This window comes from Molothrus ater, chromosome 13, assembly GCF_012460135.2.
Source record: "Molothrus ater isolate BHLD 08-10-18 breed brown headed cowbird chromosome 13, BPBGC_Mater_1.1, whole genome shotgun sequence".
Taxonomy (NCBI): domain Eukaryota; kingdom Metazoa; phylum Chordata; class Aves; order Passeriformes; family Icteridae; genus Molothrus; species Molothrus ater.
The window spans coordinates 7,843,017-7,858,383 of NC_050490.2; the positions used below are offsets into that span (position 1 = coordinate 7,843,017).

At 35.2% G+C, this 15,367-nt stretch overlaps 1 protein-coding gene across 1 annotated transcript in view; it reads right to left on the reverse strand.

Moving 5' to 3' along the window:
* Positions 1-15,367, reverse strand: part of UNC13C (unc-13 homolog C) — a 131,350-nt gene that overhangs the window by 102,505 nt on the left and 13,478 nt on the right. Inside the window, exons 3-4 of the mRNA XM_036389812.2 lie at positions 2,918-2,940; positions 2,326-2,390 (exon numbers count right to left, since the gene is read on the reverse strand). Of these exons, the coding sequence (XP_036245705.1) occupies positions 2,326-2,390; positions 2,918-2,940 (88 nt within the window). The remainder of the gene's footprint in view (positions 1-2,325; positions 2,391-2,917; positions 2,941-15,367) is intronic.

Below are 15,367 nucleotides of genomic sequence, written 5' to 3' on the forward strand. Positions count from 1 at the left end.
AGCAAAAGTGTGATAGAAATAAAATAACATTTCTGAGATTGTGAAAAGTAAATGTACAGAGACCAAAAAATAAACTCAGGGCTTTTTGCTACTCAGGAGCAGTTCCATCAGCAGTAAATAAAACTTATCGTGTATAAGGCATTCTTATGCTCACATAGAGGCAATATCTGTAAAAGGATTTCCATCTATTATTCTGCTCTATAACATAAAAATATGACTAAAATAGAGGTTCTTACTAAACTCCTTTTAGTCATCATTAAGAAATAACACAGCAAGGGAAAAATTTTCATGTTAATGTAGGTTATACATTGAATTGTCTACTCTCCTCACTACATCCAATTATAACTCAACAATAACTTGACATAGAAGATGATGAAGTGTAATCATAATAATTTGATAAAAGTTATCATTAAAGGCACAGAAAAAAACCCTGTCATATTGACTATTTTTTGGTGCTTCTGGAAATGTTCTGCCTAACAGTAATCTATTTGAATTTGTCAGAGAATTCAAGAAAAATAAATTTGATTTACCATAGAGACAATGCCACTGAAGGAAAGGAGTAATCATCTGCATGCAGCACCATCTGTGTATCGTTAGTGAATTTCAGAATGGATTAGGCCATGTGGTAAAATTATCAGTCTCTGACTGCTCATTAGGAAGCAGTAAATGAACACAAGAGCAAGTCTCTGGAAAAAGTAAAACAGAACTACCCAGGATCCATACACATGATGAGAGCTCCAGCTGACCTACTTTCACTTTTTAAAAATATGGCGATAATGAGCTCTAAAGTACCTCATCTTCAAGAAAGTAAAGAAATATAAAATGAAGATGTTATTATGTGATACTGGTATGGAAAAACCAGGAAAGGTGGTGTTTCTGCCTTTTAACAGAGAAGTTGCATGAGAAGCCCCAGAAATGCTTTGTTTGGTCTTTGTCTTTACTTTTTTGTCATGGGCTGTTCTCTCATTTCATGCAACCAAGTGAAGATCATTGCAGAGAATAGAGAGCTGCAGTCCCTGCCATGGACTTGGGGGTGTTGGTGCATGAGGTGGGGTCACAGCATTGTGCTATGGCAGAGAGGGAAGAGTGAGATAGAAGAGAGTCAGCTGGGGTATTTTTGCATAGAAAAAGCATGGTAACAATGGTTGTGAGGAAGAAATATCCTCCCTCACTTCAAATTGCAAAACCTTTTGGAGAGACTAAGAGGGAGAAGGAGTCAGAGCTAACTGCAGTCAGTTGTGCTGGCAATAAAAAGACTGAGGGATCCTAGAAATTAGCATTAGTTTTTGCACGAAGGAGTAGAGTGGGAAGTGTGATTAAAACAGAGCCACAAATGTCTTTGGAATGACAGCATTCTTTGCCTGAATGAGAAGTTAAATGAAAATTGCATAACTGTTTTTAAGGAGGCCTAGTAAAAGAGAGGCTTGAATAAAGATACTGTGGAGAGCAAAGCAAGGCAAGGACAGGTCTAAACTTTGTCAGCAAAAGAAGTAAGGTTTCATCTAAAAACATGAGCTAATATTGAGCTACTGTCAGCCATCTGATGCAGTGCATAATATTAAGCAAATTAATGCCATAACTACCTTTTAGTGACACCCACCTCTGCTCAAAATAGGAATCTAAACAGGAAAAACTTCATAGCGTCAATTGTATAGCATTTCAGACGTAAAAGCTGAAGATGAATGATTAATTTAATCTCATCACCTTGTCTTTGTAATAAATTGTAATTACAGTAAAAAAAGTACTTACAGAGTGCACCAGCAAGAGGATAATACCCCTTTTAATTAGGTAACTAATATAACTGATAAATTTTACCAAAGGCTTTTATTTCTTTACCTTTCCAGATTGAATAATAAGAAAGTATTCAAAATAGGAAGGAATCTCTTGAACTGGATGCACGATAACTTCATTTGGAGACAAAAAACCAAAATGTACAGGTTTCTTCCATATACACTCTCAGCCACTGCAAGATCTTTTCCCTTGACTTTTTAATTTCAAGTACTAGAGTGATATTATATTGCTAGAATTGCAGTACTATACATTTACCAGAAGAAAGACAAAATTGGGCTACAGCTTTAAAGGACACTTATTTTATATGCAAAGAGGTAAAATCTGTTATCTAAATGACCTCACCATTGGAATTGTTGTATTAATTTCTTAGAAAATAATGAATTAAAAAAAATTAAAAGGGGAAGACACAATGAACCTATCTTCCTTTTAAAATAATACAATTTCTTAAAACAGAAAGCTTAGGAAAAATACTATAATGCTGTAAGAATAATTTGCAGATACAAATAAAAAATTATCAATTATACTTTTACTTACCCAGCAAATGCTTGGACTGCATAAAGCTTGGAAGCATCCAAGGAACTTGCACTTACCAACCGAGCCTTTAATAGAGATCAAAAAAAGTACAGTTACTTGGTTGCTTTTAGTTAAGTTTTGGACAGAATTTAACTGCATCAAACATGTAAGACATATGAAAATGTTTAGCAGGGTCAGCTCCAGGCCAAAGCTAGACTAACTGTTCCTTTGGGAAACATTTTGATAGCATTCAGCATTTAGTGACACACAGTGGAAGAACCCATGGGAAGGTAAGGTATTGCTTCCCAAATACTGTTGCCCTTTAAATCCTATAGATAATGCAGGGTAGGTGATAATAAGAGGCAAAAATCAGAATCATGTTTGACAGTAGCAGACCCCTGTGTTGGCAGTTAGGGTAAGCACAACAGTGAGGGTTACCCTGTATATAAATGCAACACATTTGCAATACAATCAAAGGAGAACAAAAGAGTGGAAAGCTGGGAAAAACCATGCAGATTTCACAACTAAAATGATGGAACAAAACAGGTCAAGTAAGTCACAAACAAACATCAACAAAATACATGATCCCTAGAGCAAATAGGTGGTTTTAAACCTTTTCATCCACAGAACCGCTATCTGAAAGAGAATTGGGAAGAAGGGGAATACAGGTTAGAAAAACCAGTCTATGAAAAAAATCTCATGCTATAAAATCTGTCAGTGTTTTAATCTGTTAATGTAGACCAGAATCCAAATAACACCTGTGCTTAGCCATATAATTGGGGTGAGATCACTGTCACTACATTTTAAACAAACAAAAAGATGTTCTTGGTAGATAAGAAGACCTGCCACTTATGAAGGACAGTGTGGACAGTATTTCACATACTATACCCCATCTCCATGGGATTTTTAATTTTATTGCTTTTTAAAAAATGTATTTTAAATAATAATGAATATATATTTAATATATTTATGGTGTTCAAATAAATAATGCTCTATTTTCAAGGAAAAGGCAATTGTTTCTAAGGATATAGAGACCACGCTACCCAGCCCAACTCCTGAACTGTAACTCTTCTATTACAGCTACTCATAAAATGACAGAAATGACTCCCCAAATACTAACAGAACTACAATTGTGAAAGTGTAAGTTATTTCATATATATATATCTCATTATAAATTGCTTAATGCAAGAGCACAACATGAAAATTTACAATCAGACAGAAAATATTTGCTGACAGAAAAAACTACCTTCATTTTATTGCCTTGTCACATTTGTACTTTATAGTACAGTGCATACATGAAAGAGCATTGTTTTAATTGTCACCTTACTGATCTTCCCACCACCCCAAAGGGAGTGCTCAAGGACCCTTTAAATAGTTTGGATATTCTTGAGATGTTCAGAGATATCTCAGGTTATGTACATCACAAAATAACAATTTACACCTTAAACATGTGCCACATTTAATTTTTAAACCAATTTATATACAGGAAAAATGACACTCAAACACATAAATCCAAAATATACTGGCAACTGTAAATTGCATAATCTACAGTAGTGACAATCAGGGAACTAAAAGGCTCTATTCTGCCACTAATTTTAAAGGCAGCTTATATGATCAAAGCATTTGACTGCCTAGATTTATGAAAATGAGCTTACTCTTTAAATATTCTATTTTTTAAAAAAAAATTTTTGTGAAATGGATTTGTCTCACAATATCAGATAGTATTGGCTACTCTTTCAAGCATATAAAAATATTTGGACAGCCATAAGATCTAACTTCCCAATTCTAAAATTATTACAGCACTTCATAAGCAGGGTGAAAGCAGAACCAGGAGGAAATAGGTGACTGTAAGCTGGGCTGGCCATGGCAACAGGGTGGGGTGTGCTTTTCTGAGGCCTAAAGAAAAGAGGAGTAAAACCCAGAGGGCTGGATCAGCATCTGGACATCAATGAAAGGAAAGGCATGACAGCACTTAGCAACGGGGTAGGAGAGGCAGAGGTATCCATTCTCCAAATTGTAAAAAAGGAAGAGTCCAAAAGGCAAAGAAAAATCTGGGGACTGAGGGAAGATTTAAGCAAGACACTATTTGTAATTTAAGAAGCCTCACCACAATCTTTTTATGCAACCTGCACCTTCTTTTAGAATGTCTCATCATAGCAAAATTGTTAATACTGACATGCAAAGGTGCAGAAAAAAATCTCAGTATTATTCATGTGGAATGCAATTCTTAAATACTTGGCAGATACTTTGCTATCAAATGCCTAAAGAATCACATGAATTATATGATTAATTCACTTTTTAAAAAACTTATATTAAAAATTGTTGAGACTTGTCTTCTACATAAAATGGATTTTTTTCAGAGCATGAGAGACAGATAGATATATAAAATTTTCTTTACCTCTCTTGGTTTCAGCCAACTTAATCTAATTTCACTACATTTCCTTTACTGGAACCTAATTTTACCTAAATTTAGTGAGGAGAATGACAATCAAAATTAGGAAGGAGGAAAGGTATGTTTTTGGTTTAACTTGCTTTTCTTGGCAGTCACTACATACAAAAAAAAATGCACCCATCTAATGGTCTCTTTTCTCAATAGAAATTGCATAAAGTGGACAAGTGACGCAAATTTCCCAAAAAAGAGATCTTAAGAATATCTCTTCTTTGTAACAAATGAATGCATCTTCAGAGACAAAATTAGTTTGAAAACTTCATTGTTTACTGCTTCTTCTGAACTCACCATGAGTGAAATAATCTGAACTGTGGAAGTGTTCTCTGCACGTATGATAGCACCAAATCGGGAAGTGTACAGAGTCACTTTAGTAGTCGTTAGGCTACCAGAACAGACAGCAACATTCCTTGATGTAGATAAGAAATGAACTGTGATTATGTAAGAGACCACTGAATGTATTTTCAAATCAGGGATTCAAGGCTAGACATCTCAGATTATACTGCTGAGTGACAATGATTTACTTAAAAGAGCTTATCTTCATATAACTCACTTCTGTCATCCACACAGTCAAAATACTAACATGAAAAAGTAATGAGTGCACCTAGGAGCAGTGGAAACACTGGTTCTTATAGGTAACCCTTCTTACTTTAATTAGTTGTTTCTCCTTACATTTTAATTGAAAATTCATTAAATTATGAAATACCAGTAATAGCCTTCAGATTGTGCCTTTATACCACAGGCCATTGTAGATAAGAGGAAGGTATTTTTTACTAGGATTATAGGAAAAATCCTTTTGCTCCTTAATTGTCGCTATTTCAGCTCAGTACAGTCCACATTGATATTTATAAACCTGTGTAGCAGAATGATGAACAGCAGGGTGGTCATCTATCTACATACTACTGAAAATTATTTTTACTAATGTCAAATATTGAAGGCAAAAGGAAAGCGTGCACAAGCCCTTTTTATTTTTTAAGGCAGTCAATTACATTTAATTAGATAACTAAGCAGGAAATTAGATAAAATTAGTCTTTAAGTTTCCTTTAATAAGTTATCAGGTATTAACAAACTGTATAATTCTCAGCATATCCACTAAATCTTGGCTTCGATTGAAAATAGTTTACATATAGGTATGGCTGCAGAATGAAGTGAGAGGGGCTTGTCATTTTTTCAGTACCCTCAAATAAGCTCTCTGGTTCTTTTCTAGCCATCTACCAGTTTAAATGTAGGCTAAGTAAAATTTCCAACAAGTGTTCATTAATACTGCATAATTGCTATTCAATCTTGGAATTAAAATTAACAGATCTGAGAAGAGTTTAACTTAATATTTTTATCAACTGTTTTCAGTTTTCAGTCATGGTCCAGTTTATTCATTCTATTAGCAATGCTGTCACCTGTAACTTCTTACACAAAATAGAAATTAATCATGCAAGACAACCAGTTTCTAGACCCAATTTTCTGAGGAAAAAACAAATCTATAAAGGATGCTGACAAGACAGAGGTTCCAAGCATGAAAGGTATATTAGTAATTAAGATATGGAAGTCAGGACAGACCTTTGCACAGTCAGGACACACCATAGCACAAGAACTGTAACAAGGTTCTAAAAATCTAAACTGTTAGGAAATCCTAGGATCAAAATTAATCAAAACATTGATTTTCCACTCTTGTAAGAGTGCACAACAAAGAGTGTTGTTGGCACAACACCAAATAGGAAAAAGAGTTAAGGTCATTATTCTCTCAAAGTACCATTTCAATATTTAATTCTGAAAAATGGCTGCAAGAACGTCAAACTGACTGATAATTACATTGTTCCTGGAAGCAAAGCCTTCAGACAAAATACTTGCTGGAATTAGATAACAATACAACTGTTCCATGAAAATAACATGTGTAAAGTACCCACAGTCAGAAGTAGTTTCAAGTCTGAGATGGACAATTTAATTAGTATCTATTGCCAAGAAATGGAAATAAAAGATGAAAACCAGGTTTGAATAGAAGCAGGACATTAAAGAAGTAGATTGGACAAAACAATGACACAAATTAAGCCATGCTAAAATAATAAATGCTGCACCCAGAAGCTATTATTGCCACTAGAGAACAGAACATTACACTGTGTAAGCCCAGAGGATGTTGTATTGCTGAAGCTTATTCTATGGAGATTGCGTATAACGCTTGAAAGATAATATTAAAGCTAGCACATCATAAGGGATGAGTGATGCTTGTCTGACAAAGAGAAGGTCAAACTTGAATAAAGCTTGGTTGACAGGAGAAATACAAGAATTGCTGCTAGCATTTTACTAGCAGTGATGTAGAAAAATTACTAGTGGATACATGGAGAGTCAAAACAGGAGGTCAGTTTGGTGAGGATGAAAACTGCATTTGTGTCTCTATTAATAAAGTGGTCTGCAAATCTGAAACAAAAGGACATGCTTTAAAAACATCTCTGGTGTTTAGAAGTTGAGTCCCATTAGACTTCTAATGGCTTTATTTTCTATTGTTTTTCAACAGCTAGTAGATGCTTCTACCAAATTCTAGAACTTATCTCTAGAACAGTAAGTTATAGACTGTCATGAGAATTGTTTGATTACAGAATGTGGTGAGCTCAAAAAACTACCATTCTCTTAAAGACTGGGCTCTCTTGACAGTCTCTGGCTTGTTACAGTGATAGTAGGAAGCAAAAGTCAGCATGCATTTTAAGCACTCGCTTCTCACCCCAGAAAGCATTAAAATGACAAGGCATACATTATGCAAAAAGGATGAAAAGACATATTTCATCTCCCTCAATATATGTGATAACAGTACATGCAACCAAGTAACTAATTATTTGCTGTGAAAACAAATAGATAATTGATTATTGCAAAACTTTCTGCATCACAAAGCTAACAATGCCACAAATGTATCATGGTCTGAGTTGCAAGCTGAAGTCCAATCAGATCACTTCCAAAGAAATCCAAGCAAACAGCTCCGTGGTTGGAGAACAAATGTGAGAGCAGTTCCTCTGGACTCTAACAAACAAATACCATGTTCCTTGCATTGAACATGAGGATTGCACTGAGACAAGCAATCTGGTTTATCCTGACAGCATAGACAGAATGGACAGCAGGGCTGGGAGGTTTGGTGGCAGCCTGGGACAGAGGGGTGAACTGCTGTCCACCCTGGGTCACAGAGAACACGAGGGCAGTAGCAAAGAGCTGAGTGCAGTAAGAGCGGATCGGAAGGTCAAAGCAGTTGGTGACAAAGACACAAGTGCTCACAGCAAAAATGTTTTGGGGCATTTACTTCATACTGCTTCTATTTTTGGCCCTGATGACTGAAAGCCCATTAGCTGCTGAGCACATCAGATGTATCTTGAAGAGCAACATCTGGGTTGGTTGCATCAGTAAAACACATAGATCCCACTCAGCCATTCCAGTGATCAAAGCAAATGTGGTGAATTGGGAAGACAAAGATTTGCTTCAAAAGTGTACCCCTGTTGTTAAATAAAATGCTAATGATTACACATTCATAAGTCATATAAATATAGTACTCTTAAAGAGCAAGAATAACATGTACAGCTAGGATCAGAATGTAGTGTCTGAGCAACAGTCACATATTTCACAGGGTATAATATTCATAGCTGCTGTTGGCATGAAGTTGTTTCTTCTTCTGTGGAGTTGTTTCCACTTCTGAGATAAAGTTTAGGAACTATTTAAAACAATCTCAAACACTTTAAACATTACAAACATTCAGAACCCCCAAAGTAGAAGGCTAAAAAAATTAGATTAGCTAAGCTAATTTCAAGACTTACGGCAATGAAAGAAAAAATGAATCAATGTATAATCACATACAAAATAAAAAGATGACATCAAGCTAATAACACTTACTGAGATACGACAAAGTTATCAGATTTTCTTCTTTTGATAACAAACAAGCTTAAGAGATACAAGAGAAGAACAATATTTGAAATAATATGATTAGCATTAAGCCATATGATTAGCATTAAGCCCAAAATTGTTATTTACTGTCATCTTTTATATTATAGGTAAACTCAAAATCAAATTACAGTTTTGGCTGTGCTTGAAATAATAAGTTGAAATAATTATGCCTAAACACCAAAGAGAGACACAGATGTTAAGAACTATAGACTGGTACACTGGAATTCAAAGGATGACTTTTGGTACTTTTGGACTTTTTGTGCTTGATAGGACATGCATAAATCCTTCTGAAATCCTCAATCCCTTTTTATAGCTAATAGAAAAAGGCATGTCTCCTTGCCCTTTACTTTCACGGTTTTTTAGAAAAAGGAAATTTCACCCAACATGCCTTTAAAAGTTCCTAAGGAAAAATTCCCCTACTTTATGTTTGCAGTACCCTCCTTGCCTTATGGATTCAGAAGAGCATCAGCTTCATCTTGTTTGTACAAAATGAATCAGGAAGAGCTACAGGATAAGATTAAAAAGTACATTTTATAAATATTCCTCTCTCCTGGTTCATTTTTAAATTCATTAATAGTACATCCATCACATCAGTCTGTCCTTATTCCATCTTGGTACATATGCAGCTGAAGGACAAGAATTCCTTTGGTGATGCTGCAGCTGCACTGGTGATACCCAGACCTATCCATAGTTTATGGGCCTCTGACAGCATTGACAAATCACTTGCTGCTGCTCCAATAATCTGCTCTAGAGAAGCTACCTGAGTGTCAGTCAGCAGATTGCTCTTTGCCACTACTAATTTAGCAAAAACAGATTACAGTATTTTCTGTGGTAATTTTCCTAGCTAACTTGTATCCTTGTATCTTTTGCACACCATATTCTTTATCATAGCATCCAAGACGTTTTTAAATGGCTCTGTCATCAACACAACCATAGGTCTTGATTTTCAGATTTACTAAAACTTGCAGGCCATCTGAAGAATACTCTCAGGTCCTCAAGGAAACAATCCTCATGATTAGCAAAGTTCTGTCAGTATCAACAATAATTTTGCATCAGCAATAACTGGAGAGGTTTCGGGTATTTCCTTCTATTTAGAGTTCCTGAGAGACAACTGTCTAGGTGTTCCACTGATCACCTGGAAAATGTGCACAAAGAAAAAAACCTGCTACCTGTCCCATGGGAGTACTCAGAATTTCCCTTTGACAGCAAAACAGAGAATCTCTAACACACTCTGTTGTAATATTCTACTTCACTAATACATGAGAGGAAGACTTGAGCCTATTTACAAATTCACATTTTCCAAGTCATTACATTTTTTAAATGTGTGTCTAGATATTTTTTTAGCCTGATGCCTTAACAAGATTCCTTTATCCCAAAGCTGCATTCAAAAATTATGCAGTGTTATTTTCACTTCTAAAGCATAACAATCTGAAGAAAATGCTTAAATATTTTGGAAATAAAAATATTTTTCATTCTTGATGATGCAATATGGTGTTAATTTTCCCAGCAAAACCAGTATAAAAACTCCTTGGAACTGATATTCATGGTCAGCTTTCCTCTCAGCTCTAGCAGCTTTAAATCTGTTTAAGCTCAAAAAAAGCAGACAAACTGCATGAATATTTATCAATCAACATGAATTCCAAAGTCAATTAAAATAGTGTTAAACGGCCTCCTGCTATCATAAGGAGGAGAGTAGCAGAGACTTTCTTCATTTATGGAGGAGACCAGCAGTTTTAACCAATCACTTTTCTTAAAAACAGAAGTCATTCTTTAACAGAAGAGGTTTGGGCTGCTCTGCTTTGTTGTTTTTTTGGGGTTTTTTTGGGTTGTCTACTTGTTTTTATTAAACAGCCAAAATACAGATTTCTGCCAAACATTACTGATTAAGGACGTTGGGAGGTGGGGGGCGGGGGTGGTTTGTTGTGGTTTTTTTGGTTTGCTGTTGTTTGGTTGGGTTTTTTGGTTTTGTTTGGGGTGTTGTCTGGGTTTGTTTACCTGGTTGTTTATTTGTTTTTTATGCTTAAAGAATAGGTGGAGCTATTCTAGGAAAAGGGATCTGGTAACAGTAGAATTTTTTGAATCTGAGACTGTTACACAAATGTTGCTGTGACATACATTTCCCTGATGTAATGCACACTGATTTAGCAGGAGTTACTATGCTAGATTAAACTGTTGCTCTTCAATCCATTTGGTTACTATCCTGTTTACAAAGAGACCCACTATTATAATCTAAGATTTCCTGATAAGAACAAATGCTGTAACCACAGAATTAAAACACAATAAGCCAGAAGAACACTATTATGTTTCCTGGAAGATATATTAAACAGGTTTTTTAATCCTTTCACTCACTTAACTAGTGGGGAAAAAGTACAGACTGAGTGTGTAGCAGGCAACTGATACAGAGCATCCTTTCATGAAGCACCAACTTTAGATTAGCTGGTGAATGTAACTACTTGCTTTTTCTTCACACACAAAAAGATGGATGTATCATCTTCATGAGTAACTGATTATATTTCCTGCCATAATTTTTCAAAAGCAACCTTTCTACAAATCTATTAATCTCAAGCTGGACAGGCTGCCATTTTCTGTTTTAAGTCTCTGATATCTCTTTTCTCCATCAAAGGACAGTAGAGAAATAGGAAGGGAAGGGTATAAAGACTTATGCCTGACTCCAGCGAAACCAGTAGCAAGAAAATAATGCATTCACTCTCCTGTGCACGAAACAAGCACACGAAGCTGAGTCAAAACAATATACCTTGGTTCATCAGCACCATCCTGATTGAATTCATGGAGTGGTTAACAATTCTTTAGAACACTATTTTACCTCTTGTAATATTAGTAGAGGATTTTCAGAGTGCACACATACACAAGTGAAAAAGGAAATGTGGCTAACCAGTTTGGGTGCAGGAATATTGTATTTATCGCTTTCTACCCACATCATCTGAAAACGTATTTTGTGTCCTCCCATCCTGCACAACTACAGCTTCTTATCACACCACCTCCCCATCCCCCCCAAAAAAAGATTTAAAGACATCCATCATTTTGTTTACCTGACGAAAAGACAGACAAAAACATGGTGTTGAAAAAGAAAACCAAAACAGCTGAAAAAACTGGATTATTATATTTCTGTGGTTCATTATCATTCCCAATACAGCACCAGAATAGATTCCTTAACTTGCAGTAATCTTGTTTCGTCAGTACCACATATTTGTTAAAATGTATAGCAAGAGTAACCATTTCTTCCCCAGCCTGCTTACACAATACTGTTCTATTGTGACCATCTTCTGATGTAAACAGAGAAGCGAAGTTACACAGATGAAAACTCTCAGGAATCTGCCTTTTTACATTATTTCCACATGAAGAGAAGAGCAATAGATTAATCACCTTCTGTTGAAAAGTATTCTGTCCCCAAATCCATCTCTTTATAGATGATACATTAGGTGAATATATATTAATTTTCCTTAAACACTGCAGATGAACTATATCAGCCACATGGAATGCACAATCAGTCCTTATATTAATGAAGTAATTTATCACTCTTATGAAAAAAAAACCCAAACAAACCATAAATAAACGAGATGTGGGAAATCAAACAAAACCTTCTATGACTAAATACTGTGGCTCCAATGTTTTGAAGCAAAACAAAAAATCTTGAGGCTTGATACTGCTGTTACTTTTCATTAACTCTGAGTATTTCTGTCTGGACTATTCTTTCCCAATGATGCAAAGATTAATTGCGTTCGTTCTGTCACTTTTTTCCCCCCGTCAGACTGTGCCTGAGATTAGAAAGATGCAAAATGCCATTGGGCTGAGTGCAGGAAAAGCTTCTCAAAGAGATCACATTAAATAGTGTTTTGTTCATTACTTTGAACAAGGTGAGGCTAAACTTCCAGGCAACTTAGAGTGGGGCCACAACTCAGCTTCAAGCCTTTTTAGGGGATTCTGGGTTTACATTAGCACACACCTCAATGGTATAAAGTAAGTCCATACAGTATCAACTGAAAGCTGCATTAGTTCAAGACAGTTTAGATTGAATTTTTATTTATTTTATTTTATAAAATTTATATTCAATTTTTAGCAACAAAATACTTGAAGAAATAAGGTGTAATGAGAACAGAATGTGCTTAGATTTCAAAGAATTCCCAAAACATGAAAAACTGTACTTTCATTGTTGCAAAAGCAAACTGATTAAAAAGGACTGTAAAAGATAAGACAGGGACAGAATGGAAGAAACCATTAGGGAAAAAGAAAGCTAGAAAATAATATGTGAGGACTAGAACAATGAATAAAAGTGTTAGTCATTCTCAATTACAGTGTACAAAGAAACAAACAACTGGGTAGCATTTTTTTGATTTTTTCTAGCCACCAATCCCTCCACTGATACACATCCATCCAAGCAATGTCTCTATATCCTTACAGAGCTTTAAATCTGAGGATTGCTCATGTACTGCTCATGTCTCCTCTCATTCGTATAACCTAGTCATTCCAGTATGCCTCCAAAAACATTTTTTAATGAATAATATATAAGCAATCAGCCCTGAGTGTATTTTTCCTCCAGACAGTGACAGAGAATAGGAATATCTTATGGGGTTCTTGTACACTAACAAATTATTTATGTACCAAAGATTTATTTACCTTACCTTATGCATTACTAGAATGAAAATCATATCCTTCTAAAACTTTCTTTTGTATTTAATTGGAGAACTAAAACTACAATATTATACAGCTTTACCTCTGCTTGGACAGATTGTTGTCTAACAACTCTTGCTTACATGGAGGGATGAAACAATTCATTGAAGAATAGGTTCTATTTGGTTACATAATGAAGATTAATTCAAGGAATTTTTTCTCTTTCTAGTGCTTTTCATCTAAAAGTAAGAAATCTGAAGCTGATTGTGACTCTGTTACAGGGGTAAGAGAGTAATAAGACCCAAGAAACATTCATAAAAGTAATGTAAACCCTAGAACAGCTATTAGTCACTTTTAAAAAAAGTTATTATTGCTCCAGCAAATATTAAAATGAAGATTGAATACTCAAACAACTATTTGCTTAAATGAAAAACTAAGTATTCTGTGGACATGCCTAATTACATACATAAAGAGAAGGCAGGTTGTCAAAAATGAGAAGTTAAAAAATATGTTTTGGGAGTTTTGAAGAACTCCTTTAAGAACTGATTTATAAAATGTTTTTTCCTAGACTGTGACATTCAAGTAATAAACAGAAATTGAAGGCGTTTTGTCTTAGCAGCCAAACTGACATTAAGAAGACATCCCAATTCAAAGGCTGCATAGAAAGTATTCAAAAATGCATTTCCATATCACTGAACAGCTAAGGCTGGGAGGGAACTTTGGAGGCCTTGTCTAAGAACCCTGCTCAAATCAGGACATCCAGAGCAGGCTGTCCAGGACCATGTTCAGATGGATTTTGACTATCTCCAAGGACAGACATCCCACCTGTGGATTTCATTATCTGTGAACAGACTGACTGTAATAACCATTATCCAGCTCACTGAGAGTTAGGTGAAAGTAAAATAAAGAAAGATTTTGCTCCAAAAATACTACCTGTTACTCAGCAGAAACAGTTTTCAGGTAATCTATTCTCTGAGTAGACTACTCCAGCTAGAAAATGTATTTTGCAAGTTTTAAATTCTGAAGAACTGTTACATGTTCTCTGGACAGACATAAAGGTAAGAATATCATATCCATCATTAGATATAAAAACATGAAAGATGATAAGTATTGCTAATAGGTATTGCTAGATGGGGTACAGGACCTGAAGACTCATTTATTACAAACCAGTTGGTGGCTGCTGCAACAGAATTCCTGACTGAAACATGTATCCTCTTCCTTGTTGGCATGGGAAACAGTGTGAAGAGGAAACAGAGCTGCTGCTCAAGAGTGAATGCACACTGTTCTCAGAATAAGCTGAGAAGTAATGTGTTGTAGCAGTTCATTTGTAAATTCCCCTTAAGCTCCCGATGTATTCCCTTTCTCCTTTATTTCTTTCCTCTTTTATAATATTCTATATTATTTTATTTTTGGAAATATAAGTTGAAGTCCTAGTATGACGTCTAGTAACTGTGCAGACACTTTGCCCCATAGACTACACCCAATATCACATTTTCATAAACTGGTCTTGGTGGCAAATGTAAATATAAGAAATGTTTCAGTTATTCAGAAGAAAAAATGCCAATAGATTAAGAGACTGAAAGAAGTCTTTCACCTGCTGGGTTAAAAGAGGAACATATATTTAATTCCTAGAAAGGATTGCATGGGATGTATCAAAGTTAGTTCTCATTTTCTAACAAGTGTTATCTACCAATATACACAAACACACAGACTTTAAATAGTAGAACCAATCTGAGTGTCAAAATTTGGGGTCTTCCTTGTGTGGTTTCTGTAATTAAGTCCTGAGACCATTATATTCCTATTGTACAATGACTAGGTAAAATGAATGTTGTTCCCTTCTCCCATGCCTCACAAATTAAGGAAAAAGTAATGAAAATCCTAGTTATTGATAGCTGTTCATTCATATACACACCACCTAGTATGTAACAGAGTACTGTAGAAAAACGGCTGCAAAATACAGGTATACAGTTGAGCATCATTATTTAAATGTAAGATAGACTTTGAAGTAAATTCTACTACTATCAAAATTTATATGCATTTGTAATTGACTTTCAAGTTGACTATAGAATTATTGTA